Below are 13817 nucleotides of genomic sequence, written 5' to 3'. Positions count from 1 at the left end.
AGTCCCCCCCCCCCCAATAGCTAGCAATCCAAAACAGTCCAGTGGAGTCTGAGTGGTGGGTGTTGCCTTCTGACACACTTCCGGTGATGTCAGGGGGTGTGGCATATGCAAATGAGCTCCTGCACCTTTTCCCCTACAAAATGACCCCTGCTAATTCCACCCCCCCCACACACACACCTTTTGGATGTGCTTCTACATTAATGTTCCCGCTCTGTACAGTGAAGGGTGAGTGCAGTGGCTGTAACCCACCGGGGTTGGGAAGAGGCTGCCAGCCCTCAAGTGCCTTTACCAGTTGCCCTCCAGTCTGAGTTGCACCAGGGACGCTACGGATTCCCGTAATGATTACCCTTCCATGTCAAGGTGGGGATTCGAACCTGGGTCTGACACTCTTCTGGGGGGTATTTTTTTATATGCGTGCATGTGAGTGTGTGTGCATCTGGAAGTCATGGTGACCTCTGGTGACTGACCCCTTACTGGGGGCCTGGAGGATATTCAGAGAGGTGGCTGAATGAAGCCTGACCGATTTCCCATAAGCCGCCGCTCCGCCCTCGCTCTTCCCTTTCTCCCCGATTGTGTGTGTCAATTTCCCACTATTTGCTGCGTGGATGCACTTCGCCACGCAGCTTCGCCCGATTTCCCCTGCCTCTACTGGATCCTCAAAAAACAGGATTGAGTAGACGCGAGGGAAACTGGGCGAAGCTGCAGAGCAAAATGCAGCCGCGCAGCAAACAGTGGGAAATTGACACATACAATCGGGGGGAAAGGGAAGAGCGAGGGCGGAGCAGCGGCTTGTGGGAAATCGTTCCCTGTTTCTGGACTCCTGCCTCTAGTATTCCAAGGAGGTCTCCCATCCAAGCACATGCCAGGGTTGGCCCTGCTTAGCTTCCGAGATCTGATGAGATTGGGCTTGCCTGCCTGGGGCTGACCCTCTTCACCACCACTACACCACACTGGCTCTCTTTTCCAGGGAAAGCTTTTTTTAAAATTATTTTAACTGATTCATCTCTTAATAGAAGAAATTTAATATCTCGTACCTCTTCCTGCACATATCCAGTAAAAATACATTGAGGCCGGTCTCCTTCGCTTGCATCCGCTTGAGAATGTTTTGCACGCAGAGGCAGTTGGCAGCCCGATAGGGATTCGGGGCGTCGATGGGAACCATAAAACTGTTGCCATAGTTTTCATAGCCATGGCCGGCATAATATAATAAGCCTGGGAGGATGAACGAGAGAGCTCAATTAAGCCATGACATCCAGGACAATCGTCCCTCTAATTTAAAATGACAAAACCCACAAAACAGGCTGCACTCCTCCTATAACACCTGCTGACTATATTCATCTGTTTGTTTGTTTTTTTAAATCCCCGGAGGGATATTTTGTTATTTTGCATATACTACAAAAACTACAAAGAAATATTAGGGAAGGGACTACAACTAAGGATAAAGGAAAGCAAACCACACTAAACTAAAACCCCAAGAGGAGGGGATCTTTTCACTGTTAGTAAAAATGTTAGTGCAATTAGTTTTAATATCACAATATACTTGTAGAGTTCTTGCTTATACCGATTCGCTATTTATATGTTATTTTGTTAGTTGTTATGAGAGAAGTCTCTGATCATCTTCTTATTCTTCACTTCAAAAGGCCATTTTCCAAGTCCTTCTGCCTTTACTTCGGCTTTCTGTCTCTAAAATCGTATACCACTCTGGCAGGTCCAGCACCCTTTTCTGCCGCAGAATCCTCTTCCGTTCCCAAGGTAGCAGAGTCACTCGACTTCGTTTCTTCCTCTTTGGACTCTTCGTCTGTCCCCAGCTGGCGTCTCAAAAATTCTTTAGCTTTAAAAGTGGAGTCTATCTTCTCTCTACTATCATTGATCTTAAAGATGACACCCTCCGGAACCGCCCACCTGTACGATATCCCATTAGTTTGAAGAAAAGAAATTAAGTCCTTGTAATTTTTCCTCTTTTGTCTGATTTCAAATGGAATGTCCTTTAAGGTTTTGATGGTTACATTTCCCATTTTCAGTGGAGTTGCTGAAGTTGCTTTTAAAATGGCATCTCTGGTTTGTCTTTTTAAGAACCTAAGCACTATTTCTTCAGGTAGGTTATTTTTTTTAAAATGTAATTGGAGTATGCCCTATAGACTAACTCCATTTCGTTTACCAGTTCATCCACTGTTAAACCTACTACTAGAGCGATAATCTCACCAAGCACCCTCTTCAAGTCTTGCTGATTCATTTCAGGAACCCCCTGAAACCCGATAATCATGTTAGCTTTTTCCATCTGTAGCTGCAAAACTCGATTCTCTTGGCAATTCTGCTTCGTTTCCATGTTTCCCAACCTTTTCTTCAACTTCTTGCTTGTGGTGACTATCTCTTTAATTTTCTCGTTTGCCTGCTCCACTTTTTTCTCTGTTTCATTCAGCTGAAGCTGCTGTGCTGCAAAGTTTTTATTCATCACAGTCAATTGCTGGTTAATACCATCAAGTTGCTGCATCACCGGCTTGACCATATCCGCCAGGAGTTTGAGGACATCTGCTCCCTCTTCCGGTCTTGGACTCTGACTGCCTGGCTTCGTTTTAAACTTTCTCTGCTGGGCCGCCATCTTTCCCGTTCTGTTTACAGTTTCTACCACTTCCACACAACTCAGAAAACTCGCCAAACAACTTCACGATTCAGATAAGTCTCTCAAAACACTTTCGGTTTACTTCCTCCCCTCTTCCCCTTCATTTCCATTAGCCGTTCATTCGCATAAGAGGCGTCCCTCTTTGCAATCACTGTTTTCCACCGCCGGGGGGGGGGGGATCGCTTTTCAAACTACTCCGTTTTATTCAGAACTCACATTCATTGTCGGTCGATTTCTCTGACCACGCTCAGCTTTACGCCATTCTGCTCGATCTCCGGCGCTTGTCCCGGTCAGTCCAGCTTATGCCTGAAGGCCACTCAGCGACTGGACCATCGGGGCGGAGGGGAGCCTCAATTCTCCGGCATTACGCCATTGAAGAGGCTACCCCTCAAAAGCCTCCTGGCCTGAAGCCTATCACAAAGGCTCCTCAGGGGTGTCACTTGAGGTGGCACCCCTCCAGGCCGCTAGTCTGGGAACCGCCCTTCCCTGTTGTAGAAAGAGCGTCCGCCATCGCTGTTCCATAGACCGGAAGTATATATTCATCTGCCTTGACGGGGAAGCAGGAAGCATCCTGAATGGCTACAGAGTGGATCCTCCCCCCAAAAGTACCACAGATGGAAGAATTTTTTGCCTGTGGGGTGTGATTTTGCTGCCTTCTCCCACCCCCTCACCCCCAAATGCCCCCTGAAATGCTGTTCCTGGGGATGGGAAAGCCCGGAAACAACTAGTGTTCCCTCTAAGCTGAGTTAGTGTGAGCCAGCTCACAGATTTTAGCCTCCGATTCACATGTTTTTATCTTAAGAAGGATGGCTCCAGAGCAAACTAATTGATGCAGTAGCCAAATTGCTCGCTCACAACTTTAATGCCAGTAGTTCACAAAGTAGAATTTTTGCTCACAAGACTCCACAGCTTAGAGGGAGCATTGGAAACAGCATCAAGGGACATTTACCAGATGTGTTTTTGTAGGATATGCAACACCATTACCCCAGCAACAATGGCAACAAAACAATATTGTTATAAGCACCATATCTGAAACAAGGAATAGACGGAGGCCAACAGCAGCTGTGGCCATTAAAAGGCAATACGTCCACAACAACCTGTACACCGACCGCATCTTTTTATACGCTCCACGGGTATTCAAAAGTATTGCCCTGGCCGATGGAAATGACAATGTAAACAGAGTCTGATCTGCTGTGAGCCATGTAGGTAACTATGGAATGCTGTCACAATGCATCAGCACTGTTCCCAATGTACTAGACAGATTTGGGTCCTACTGTACATTGTGCATTGGTCAGGCCACACCTGGAGTACTGTGTGCAGTTCTGGAGGCCTCACTTCAAAAAGGATGTGGGCAAAATGGAGCACGTGCAGAGGAGAGCGACGAGGAGGATCAGGGGCCTGGAGACCAAGCCCTGTGAGGAAAGGCTGAGGGACCTGGGAATATTCAGTCTGGAGAAGAGGAGGTTGAGGGGGGGACAGGATTGCTCTCTTGAAGTACTTGAAGGGCTGTCACTTAGAGGAGGGCAGGGAGCTGTTCCTGTCGGCAGCGGAGGAGAGGACTCGCAAGAATGGGTTTAAATTATGGGCAGAGATACTGGCTGGATATTGGGGGGGGAATTCAGTAAGAGTAGTTCAGCTGTGGTAGTGAGCTCCCCCTCACTGGCAGACTTCAAGCAGTGGCTGGATGAACACTTGTCGGGGATGCTTTTAAGGGCTGATCTTGCATTGAACAGGGGTTGACTAGATGGCCTCCATGGACCCTTTCCAACTCTATGATTCTATGGGTGCAGAGGTATTATGTACCTGCTGATAAGGAAATCCCACGCCCAGGAACCATCACTCCCCCTGCAATTTTATTACAAATGATGAAAATGTTCAGGATAAGGTAGTAGCATGCCATTTTTAGGAAGGCCATGGACATAAATATAGATTTAATTATGCAATTTTAAATGCAAAAGGAACTCTGCGATTCTGATGAGCCCTCGTCCGACGTTAACAACAGAGAGATCTGAAATAACGGAAAGGTTGGAAACCACACACAGTTTGATACCGCTTTTCATTTGAGCCCCTGTCAGTCAGCTGCAGCAGAGGCATTACAGCCATGGGTTTAAATGCGGCTCCAGCGCCGAGAAAAGAGAATGGGGAAGCATGAAGTCACAAGGTCTGCGGGCACTCTTCCCGCTCCAATAAATCTTCCTGCCATGGTGACCCTGGGCTCAGCAGCAGAAAGGGCAAGACCTTCAGAAAGTTACGTCAGCCACCATTAAATAAATCAAAGGTACCTAATCAAAGGGAAAGTTCACCTTGGCACCCGTTGCAAAGGGGCAACCAGTGTAGAACTATTGCTTGAACACCCTGCCCTCTTCATGCTTAACCTCTTGAAATATCGTATGACGCTGTCATATACTGAATCAGACCTGTGGTCCATCAAGGTCAGCGTTGTCTACTCAGACTGGAGGTGGCTCTCCAGGGTCTCAAGCTGAGGTCTTTCCATCACCTACCAACTGGAGATGCTGGGGATTGAACCTGGGACCCTCTGCATGCCACGCAGATACTCTAGCACTGAGCCACAGCCCATTCCCCCCTATAAATGCCTTCAATGAAAGCATAATTTATGTTTCACAATAGCAACTGTAATGCAGGGAGGTGGGAATTACACAAATAGCTTTTTAGATGGGGGGGAGAGATGGGAAGGGCAGGAGACAAAATTCAGCAAGAGGAGGTTATTTTGCATGCAGAAGGGCACAAGTTCAATCCCTGGCATCCCTACTTAAAAGAATCTCAGGCACTTTTGAAAATACACGGTCAAAGTTCTACAAATGGATCGAAGACTACAGTAAATAAACTATATTGACATGCAACACCCTAGAAGGAATAAAAGCTGTACTAGCAAAGAGTATATATAAAAATGTAAGGTGAAACACAGAAAATAAATAGTTAAATATTGCATGAGAAATTTAAACAGATAACCCAAAGATGTAACAGTAACCCATTTATGTATGTATGTTTATGTTATGTTCGTTTATTATAAAAAAATTAAAAGTTTTTTTAAAAGGAAAGGAAAAAAGAGTCTCAGGTACCCAAACTAGGAAAGAAAGCTGTAGAAGACAGCATGGGGAACCAGGGAAGAAATGCTTTGGGGAAGCAGGGGCCTGGAAACACACTGGAGGGTGTCACCTTGGGGATCACAGGTACGAGACAAGGCCATTTCTCACAACAACAAAAAACGCCAGGATACACAAGCAAGTAAATGTTTTCAAACAGATCTGCTTCCGCATAATTTATTCTTACCATATACTCCTTTGTCAAGAAGCAGTAAGAATTCATCGACGGCGTTCCGCATCTCAGGTTCAGTGAGATCGAGGAGGGAAACCACTTTGAAGTCCAGCTGCCTCAGGAGGTTGGTGAGTTCGTAAACATCCACCAAAGGTGCCTTCAGCTTCGGGTGCCTACAGTAGCTCATGTTCCCCATCAGCAAGGCGACCTTGTCTACCGCTGGAAAAGCAAAGAACACTTTGGCTCACTTCCGAGTAGAGATGCACATTTCCAGATGTTTACATTGGGTCAATAAACACTGGGGGGGGGGCCTGCCACCGAGAAAAAACTGGAAATTCTGGGGGGGAATGGAAAGGCACGCAATACTTTCTTGGTTCTGAAGCTTATCATTATTTTTATGCTTTAACAATATAAAATGCATTGTATACTATTTGGCATATTTCTGAAAATTTTAAACTATGAGTGGTTGCGAAAGTTGGACAATGAAGAAAGCTGTCAGGAAGAAACTTGATTCATTTGAAATGTGGTGTTGGAGGAGAGTTTTCCTGATACTGGGGATTGTCAAAAAGATGAGCACCGCCCCCTAGAGTGGGATTTGACTAGCTTTCAAGCAAGCCTTTACCTTACCTTTTAGACCAAATCAAGCCTGAACTCTTCCTCGAAGCTAAACTAAAGGCTATCATACTTTGGTCACATTATGAGAAGACAACAGTCACTGGAAAAGACAATAATGCTGGGAAAAGTTAAAGGCAGAAGGATAAGAAGACTCAACATGAGATGGATTAACTCAGGGGTGTCAATAAGGCCCAGGGGCTGGAACCGGCCTGTCCAGGGCTCTTAGGCGGCCCGCGAGCAACTGGTGCAAGAGAGGGAACAGGAGACTGCTTGGGGGGGAGTGGAAGGAGCCATTCCACTTGTGGCTTCAGCATGGCGGAACAACCTCATCTGCAGCAGTCAAGCAGCGTGGGAGCATCTGCCCAGTGCTGCACTGCTGGCTCTCCAGTCTGCCCATGTGGGTTTTCCTTTGCACCCCCCTCCCAGCCCATCGGGCCTTGCAGTGAGGATACACCAACTCGGAACTTACCAGCTGCTGTCCTTTATACAGTTTATATCTCCAGTACCTGGCATTACGTTTTATGGTACGCATGGCCCGCCCGACAAAGTGACATTTATGTCAGATCTGGCCCTTGTAACAAATGAGTCTGACACCTCTGGAATAACTTCATCAAGGAAGCCACAGCCCTCAGTTTGCAAGGCCGGAGCAAGGGTCGTTTGGGAGGATTTACGAATGTCACTGTAAGTCAGAAGCGACTTGACGGCACTTGACACACAGGCATGAAATTTAGAAAACCAATGCCTCAGTTTTCTGCAAGTAGAGCTGCATGCACATCCAATACCGGAAAGAGTTCTGCAAACTGCTACACTAATATGATACCTTTGCTTTTGTTGGCTTGGTGGTAATGGAAAGTGCAGTCTCCGACTTAGGCCCACTCTGAAGAGTTTTCAAGGCAAGAGACAAAGAGGTGGTTTGCCATTGCCCTGCAGACAGTGTGGTCTAATGGTCAGCATGTCGGACTGCGATCTGGGAGACCCGAGTTACAATCCCCGCTCTGCCATGGAGGCTTGCTGGGGGACCTTGGGCCAGTCACACACTCTCAGCCTAACCTACCCTGTGGGGCTGTTGTGAAGGTCAGATGGAGAAGGGGAGAATGTTGTAAGCCACTTTGGGTCCCCACTGGGGAGGAAATTGGGTATAAATGAAGAAAATAAATAAATAAAATGGGTAGCAAAAACTTGAAAACAGAACAGGTGTACTTTGTAGTAAACAAACAAAGGTGTATTAATGTGGGCAGAAACAGCCTATCATAATAGGAGTAGAAGCATCTTAAAACATTCAGCTGAACTTTCAACACTGAAAACCTTGAACTACTACAATGCACTTTTTACCATACAAGTGGGGACCCACAAGTAACTTGCGGGGAGGGGGCATTCCCCCACCTTTGCTTCCTTTCCTCTCCCCCCATCTTCCCCTTTCTTTCTCTCTCCAAGCCAATCCCCCCCTTCTTCCCCCCCCCCAAGCCAATCCCCCCATCTTTTCCTTTCTCCCCCCCCAAGCCAATCCCCCCCTTCTTTCTCCCTCCCTTTTTCCCTACCTCTGAGCCTTGCAGCTTTTTTGGGGGGGGGGATTTAAACCCCCCAATGATTTTTTTAAAGTTATCAGATATTTCTGCAAATCTAGGGGGTCACCCAAGTTTGCAGAGAAACTTGTTTGGGGAAACTATGCCCCCTATCTGTGGATTTAGATAACCTCACATAGGAGACTGTTGAGAATTAGATTAAATGCGGGCAGAATTAGTCTAATTTAAACAGTAACTATATCCTTGAAATATGGCTTCTCTCTACTGTACAATCAAGGAACCAACGATTTAATCTGCAGTACATGACAGTCTTCATGCTACACATTTTGCGTGAGAGGCACCTAGCCTTAAAAAGCATTTCACTCATTCCACAAGAGTGGGTTACTGGATCCCATTCAACGGTGGCTAAGAGATGGAGCCAGCCATAGGAACATGTGGTTCCTTCTCACAGGGACTGAACCTGGGATCTTCATTATGCCAAGCAGATGCGCTACCACTGAACCACAGCACCACCCAAACCGTGACCTTTACTGTGTTTACAGCTAAGCAGAGTTTCATTAAGCAGGGTTTAAACCAACATGGTTTCAGGTCACAGCAACAATAAAACTAAAAGAGGATGAGAGGAGAAAGTATGGTTAAAGAAGCACTAAGGCTGGGATCATACGCACAGTTAGACCCACCATAGGTGCGAATGCTGGGCGGATTTAAAGGGCGCCATCAGACAACAACATCTGGGAAGTGCCCTGCAGCTGTCGGCAACCTGTTCTGCTCCGCCGCAGAAGCAGAGTTAAAAGACACCGGGGAAACTCAGGTAGTTAACGGGTTGCGATGGGCCACAGACGGACTTTCCCGTGTCTGATCCCTCCAGTGCGCTCTCATGGGGTCGAGATGGTCGGATCAGGCCACCCCGACTCCGTGCCGTTGTTCCCCCCCCCTTCACAGTATGTGCATCATCGCAAACTCCATAGGGAGCCCTCAGTGTGGAGGTGCAATTCATTGATCCCTCCGTTAAGCGCATGGGGGGAAAAGGCACAACCCTTCCCCCCGACTCACCTGCAGTTGCATCTGATCACGCACTGATGGACTGCGCCCGCAGCTTCCAAGGGAGGTGCGATCGTGCAACTGCGGGCCAAATTCCTCCAGAGGAAATAACCTCGCTTCCCCCCCAGTTTTTCCTGGTGCGTCTGACTGCAACTTAACACTACAGCATTCTTAGAGTCCAATGGCACCTTTAAGACCAACAAAGTTTAATTCAAGGTGGTCTTATAGGTGCCATTGGACTCTGCTCTATTGCTTCAGACCAACATGGCTACCCACCATGAACTGCGGAATTCTGTACTCCGTCCTGTAATTTTCGATAACGAAGGTTATAGTGCCATATACGTGAGCGGCAATGGAAGAAACATTTAATCCTAAGAAGAGTTACACCCTTCTAAGATCACCGACCTCAATGGATTTAGAAGTGTGTAACTCCGATTAGGAATACATTGTTAGGTTCAGTTCTGGTATTATGCTAAACAGTGGTTTGCTGTAACCTGAATTCAGAACCCAACCATGGTTTGAGCTTCCAAATGAGCAGGCAAACTAGACAGTAGAGCCGCTTATGTCTTGAGCAATCCGGCTGCTAACTGCAATAGCCAATGGAGATAGAGCCAGTTTGGTGTAGCGGTTAAGTGCGCGGACTCTAATCTGGGAGAACCAGGTTTGATTCCCCACTCCTCCACTTGCACCTGCTGGATGACTTTGGGCAAGCCGTAGTTCTGATAAGAGCTGTTCTCGAAAAAGAGCAGTTTCTGTCAAGAGCTCTCTCAGCCCCACCTACCTCACAGGGTGTCTGTTGTGGGGAGGGGGAGGGAAAGGAGTTTGTAAGCCACTCTGAGACTCCTTTGGGTAGTGATGGGCAGGGTATAAATCCAATCTCCTCCTCCACGGCTGTAATTGTCATGACAGACACGAAATTTCCTAAACCATAGTCTGGCAGAGTGTCTCAACTGAGTCTCAGTGTTTATTTTTTGAAAAAAACATTTTCTCTGTGTATCTCCTTTGATACTGTATATTTTGCTATTCTGTTTGAATATACCAATAAAGAAATTTGTAAAGAAATAATAAATAGCCTTGAGCTTCAAAAGCAGAATAAGCAGATCTGACAGGTTTCCCGAACACAATCACAGATGGATCTCTTTGCCTCGGACTTATTTCACTGTGCGCACTTGAGGCTTTAGAAATAAACAGATCATTTATAGATGAAATACAAGCTGGCAGGCTGCATCACAATGAAAGCCATTTTACAGAGACAGTTACAAATGATTACAACACTCTCCCCAGTTTCAATGGCCACCTGTTTAGCTGGTTTGTGCAACAGAGTCATTAATACAGGCCTGTTTACACTGACAGCATAATATCTTTGAGCTCCGCTTATCCCAAGAGGAACTGTAAATTAGTAAGGACAATTTACAAACTGCCAGGCTTCATATAAACAGAAGACAGCATACATTCTGTTTCTCTTTTGAGAATTCAGTCCTGAAAGAGACAAAGGCATCACATTTTTGTGTCATTTATCAAACTCTTGGGTAGAAATTCCAATATCCAGCCTCCACTTCGCCTAGGAAGGTCAGGGCCCTTGCTGTTTCCAATGTTCCTGTCACAGTACAATGGATTGCAGATGTCGATGGACTCTGACCTGACAGTATAAAACCTGCACTTAAGCTACAGCAACCTATAACCAACGTGCTGGCTCACAAATTCAGTACTAAACAGAATGAACACCCTTCCAAGCCCATTGGCTTCTGCAGAGGGGAATGTGATAGTGGCTTACAAAATTATGCACGGGGAAAAATAAAAGCCCACCTCCCGTGAATCAACAGATCGAAGACCTTAGAACTTTATTATTTTAATTTATATACCGCCAGTTTGGTGTAGTGGTTAGGAGCGCGGACTCTCATCTGGGAGAACCAGGTCTGATTCCCCGCTCCTCCATATGCAGCTGCTGGTGTGACCTTGGGTCAGTCATAAGTTCTTTCAGAGCTGTTATCTCACGAGCAGTCCTCGAAAGAGCTCTCTCAGCCCCACCTATCTCACAGGGTGTCTGTTGTGGGGAGGGGGAGGGAGAGGCAGTAAACCTCTGAACAGCAGTGTTAGGAGGCAAAATCAGGGGAAGACTTTGGCCTCTATGCCCTGCTTGGTGGCCCTCCAGGGCAGCTAGTTGGCCGTTGTTTGAAACAGGGTACTGGCCTAGTTGGACCAGTGGTCTGATCCAGCAGGGCACCTGCTATGATCTTAGAACGGCATGCACCATTAGCTCCTCAGTACCACCCCTGAACCTAAAAGGACAGAAAATCTCAGCCAAAACACCTCCCTTTTCTGCTCACAACTGGCAGCTAGATGAGGAAAAACCTTGAACAGGAAGATGGATCTGTGCTAAACGTGGTACACTGTTGACCATGCCTCCCTCATTACTATGCAATGGCCTAGGGCCCTTGCTGAGGGACTGCGACCCAGGTCAAGGTCTTGGGCCTCCCAAATGGCTGATCATGTAGTCAAACCATTCCTTCATACTGTGGGGAACGGTGTCGCCATTCATCACCGGTTCCCAAAGAGACCATCGATGGCCTAAGACAACCCAGCTGAGGCAGCCCCTCGCCCGTTTTCCTCAGGGGCTACGGAAAGGCCTGGGTGCCTCGAGATTAAGACAAGACACAAGCCAGGGACTACCAATGACCTGAGACAATTTTTTGCCAGTTCCTGCATGATCTTTGAACTAGGGAGCAAAGCTCGTTGTGGACGGAGACAACGGGCCCCGAGACCCCTAGAAAGAGAGAGAGAGAGACGAAGGAAGGAGAAAGAAAGAGAGATAGAGAGAGAGAAAGTGGGTGAGGGAGAGAGAGAGAAAGGAAGGAAGGAAGAAGGGGGGGAGGTAGGAGGGGCTGCAGGAGATCCTCCCGTCCCACCCGGCTTCCCAGGTGGGCAAAAGAAGCGGCACGGGTGGGGGAGGTGCGTAAGAAAGCCTCCTCCGTCTGTCCGGCTTCCCGGGCGGGTTGGCGAAGTGGGGCGGGTGGGGGAGGGAAGTGGGGCCGCGGCGTGCGGCACATTGCCACCGTGCACTCAGACGCAGCGCTCGGCTCCCACCTCCCAGCCAATGGCAGGGCAGCAGCCTTGAGCTGCAGCTGGGCGACACGGCCAATGGAAGCTGGGGAAGCTTCTGACAGACAGCTCAAGCGTCCAAACACTGTCGGTGTGCATTTTCTCCCCGCTGCGTGAGTCTGCGTCTTACTCAATTATATATAAGGGAAGGATGTCTTGACAGGAAAGTGGTATTCCAATGTATTTGCTAAATGAATGTTTAAATGCTCCTCATGGGGAAGTACGGCTGCCAGGTCCCCCCCTGACCACCAGTAGGGAATGAGTGGGGGGCAGGGTTGCCAGATCCAGGTTGGGAAACTCCTGGAGATTTGGGGGTGGAGCCTGGGGAGGACAGGGGCCCCAGTGGGGTACAAGGCCATAGAGTCCAGCCACCAAAGCAGCCATTTTATCCTGGGGGGAACTGATCTCTATAGTCTGGAGATGAGCTGTAATACCGGGGGGATCCCCAGGTCCTGCCTGGAGTCTGGCATCCTTATGGGGAAGAAAGGAAAAAAAACCCTGAATGTGGTCAGAGAAAAGGCTAGGATAAAATCTTTCTCCTCCGTGCTCTGGTTTTCTGTAAGTTTTTTCCATCTATTTTGTTTTTAAATACAGAGGAAGGTGCGATTATACCAACACCTGCTACTAGCAACACTGAAGTTAACACATTCCACAGTTTTATCATGCGACGGGGTTAGCCTGCCTAGGTCAGTCTTCACTTAATCTTCTGCTGTGTACATCTCCTCCTCTCCCGCTCTCCAGCATGCAAATAGCTTGTTCATCTCTGGCCGCAGTGCTTAATTAGGAACAAGGAAGTCAGCGCTGTTGCCCAGCAAGCCCTCTCTTCCCCTTTCCCGTAAAGCAACGTAACAACCTGCAAAGGCAATAATGCCAGGGCACAGCTCCTGACTGGCCTTCGCAGAACCAACACCCGGCTTGATGGTGCAATCCTAAATTGAACAACGCCCTTCAAAGTCCACGGAAGTCAGTGGACTTGGGGAAGGGGGTGTGTGTCACTCTGCCGAGGACTGCAGTGCAACCGGTTGGTTTTCCCACTAGGCAAACTGCTCCGATCTGTTTCTGAAGAGGTGTGCGTGCACATAAAAGCTTATACCCCGAACGAAAGTCTGTTGGCCTTAAAGGTGCCACTGGACTCAGTCTTTGCTCTGCTGCTTCGGACCAACACAGCTACCCCACCTGAACTGCTCCAATCCAAGTCATTGCAGGGTCACAAAACAGATAAGATGATAATACATCAGTCGGTAGTCGCCAACCCAGACAACTTCCTTTCATTATACAGATATAAGCTTCTATCATGCAAACAAAGCAACCTAACAAGAAGTCGAACGCATTTCAAGCTGCCTTATACTGACAGACCATCGGTCCACCAAGGTCAGTACTGTCTACTCAGACTGGCAGCGGCTCTCCAGGGTCTCAGGCAGAGGGGTGTTTTACACCACGCCCTATCTGCTCCTTTTAACTGGAGATGCCAGGGATTGAACCCGGCACCTTCTGCATGCCGAGCAGATGCTCTACCACTGAGCATCTTTAGTAATGCAGTAATACTTACTTATGTTTATTAGCTTCTATGTAAAGGTAAAGGTAAAGGTTCCGTTGCTCGAAAGCCAGTCGAATCCGACTCTAGGGTTGTGGTGCTCATCTCC

General features: G+C 47.7%; 1 protein-coding gene across 1 annotated transcript in view; it reads right to left on the bottom strand.

Annotated features, from left to right (window-relative positions):
- MALT1 (MALT1 paracaspase) overlaps positions 1-13817 on the bottom strand; it is a 74877-nt gene that overhangs the window by 25077 nt on the left and 35983 nt on the right. The window contains exons 10-11 of the mRNA XM_015416848.1: positions 5912-6115; positions 1035-1212 (exon numbers count right to left, since the gene is read on the bottom strand). Coding sequence (XP_015272334.1) covers positions 1035-1212; positions 5912-6115 — 382 coding nt within the window. The remainder of the gene's footprint in view (positions 1-1034; positions 1213-5911; positions 6116-13817) is intronic.

This window comes from Gekko japonicus, unplaced genomic scaffold (assembly GCF_001447785.1).
Source record: "Gekko japonicus isolate JY-2015 unplaced genomic scaffold, Gekko_japonicus_V1.1 scaffold278, whole genome shotgun sequence".
In the NCBI taxonomy this organism is placed as follows: domain Eukaryota; kingdom Metazoa; phylum Chordata; class Lepidosauria; order Squamata; family Gekkonidae; genus Gekko; species Gekko japonicus.
Note: the sequence above shows the minus strand (reverse complement) of the source record. Positions and strands in the feature narration are given on the sequence as shown.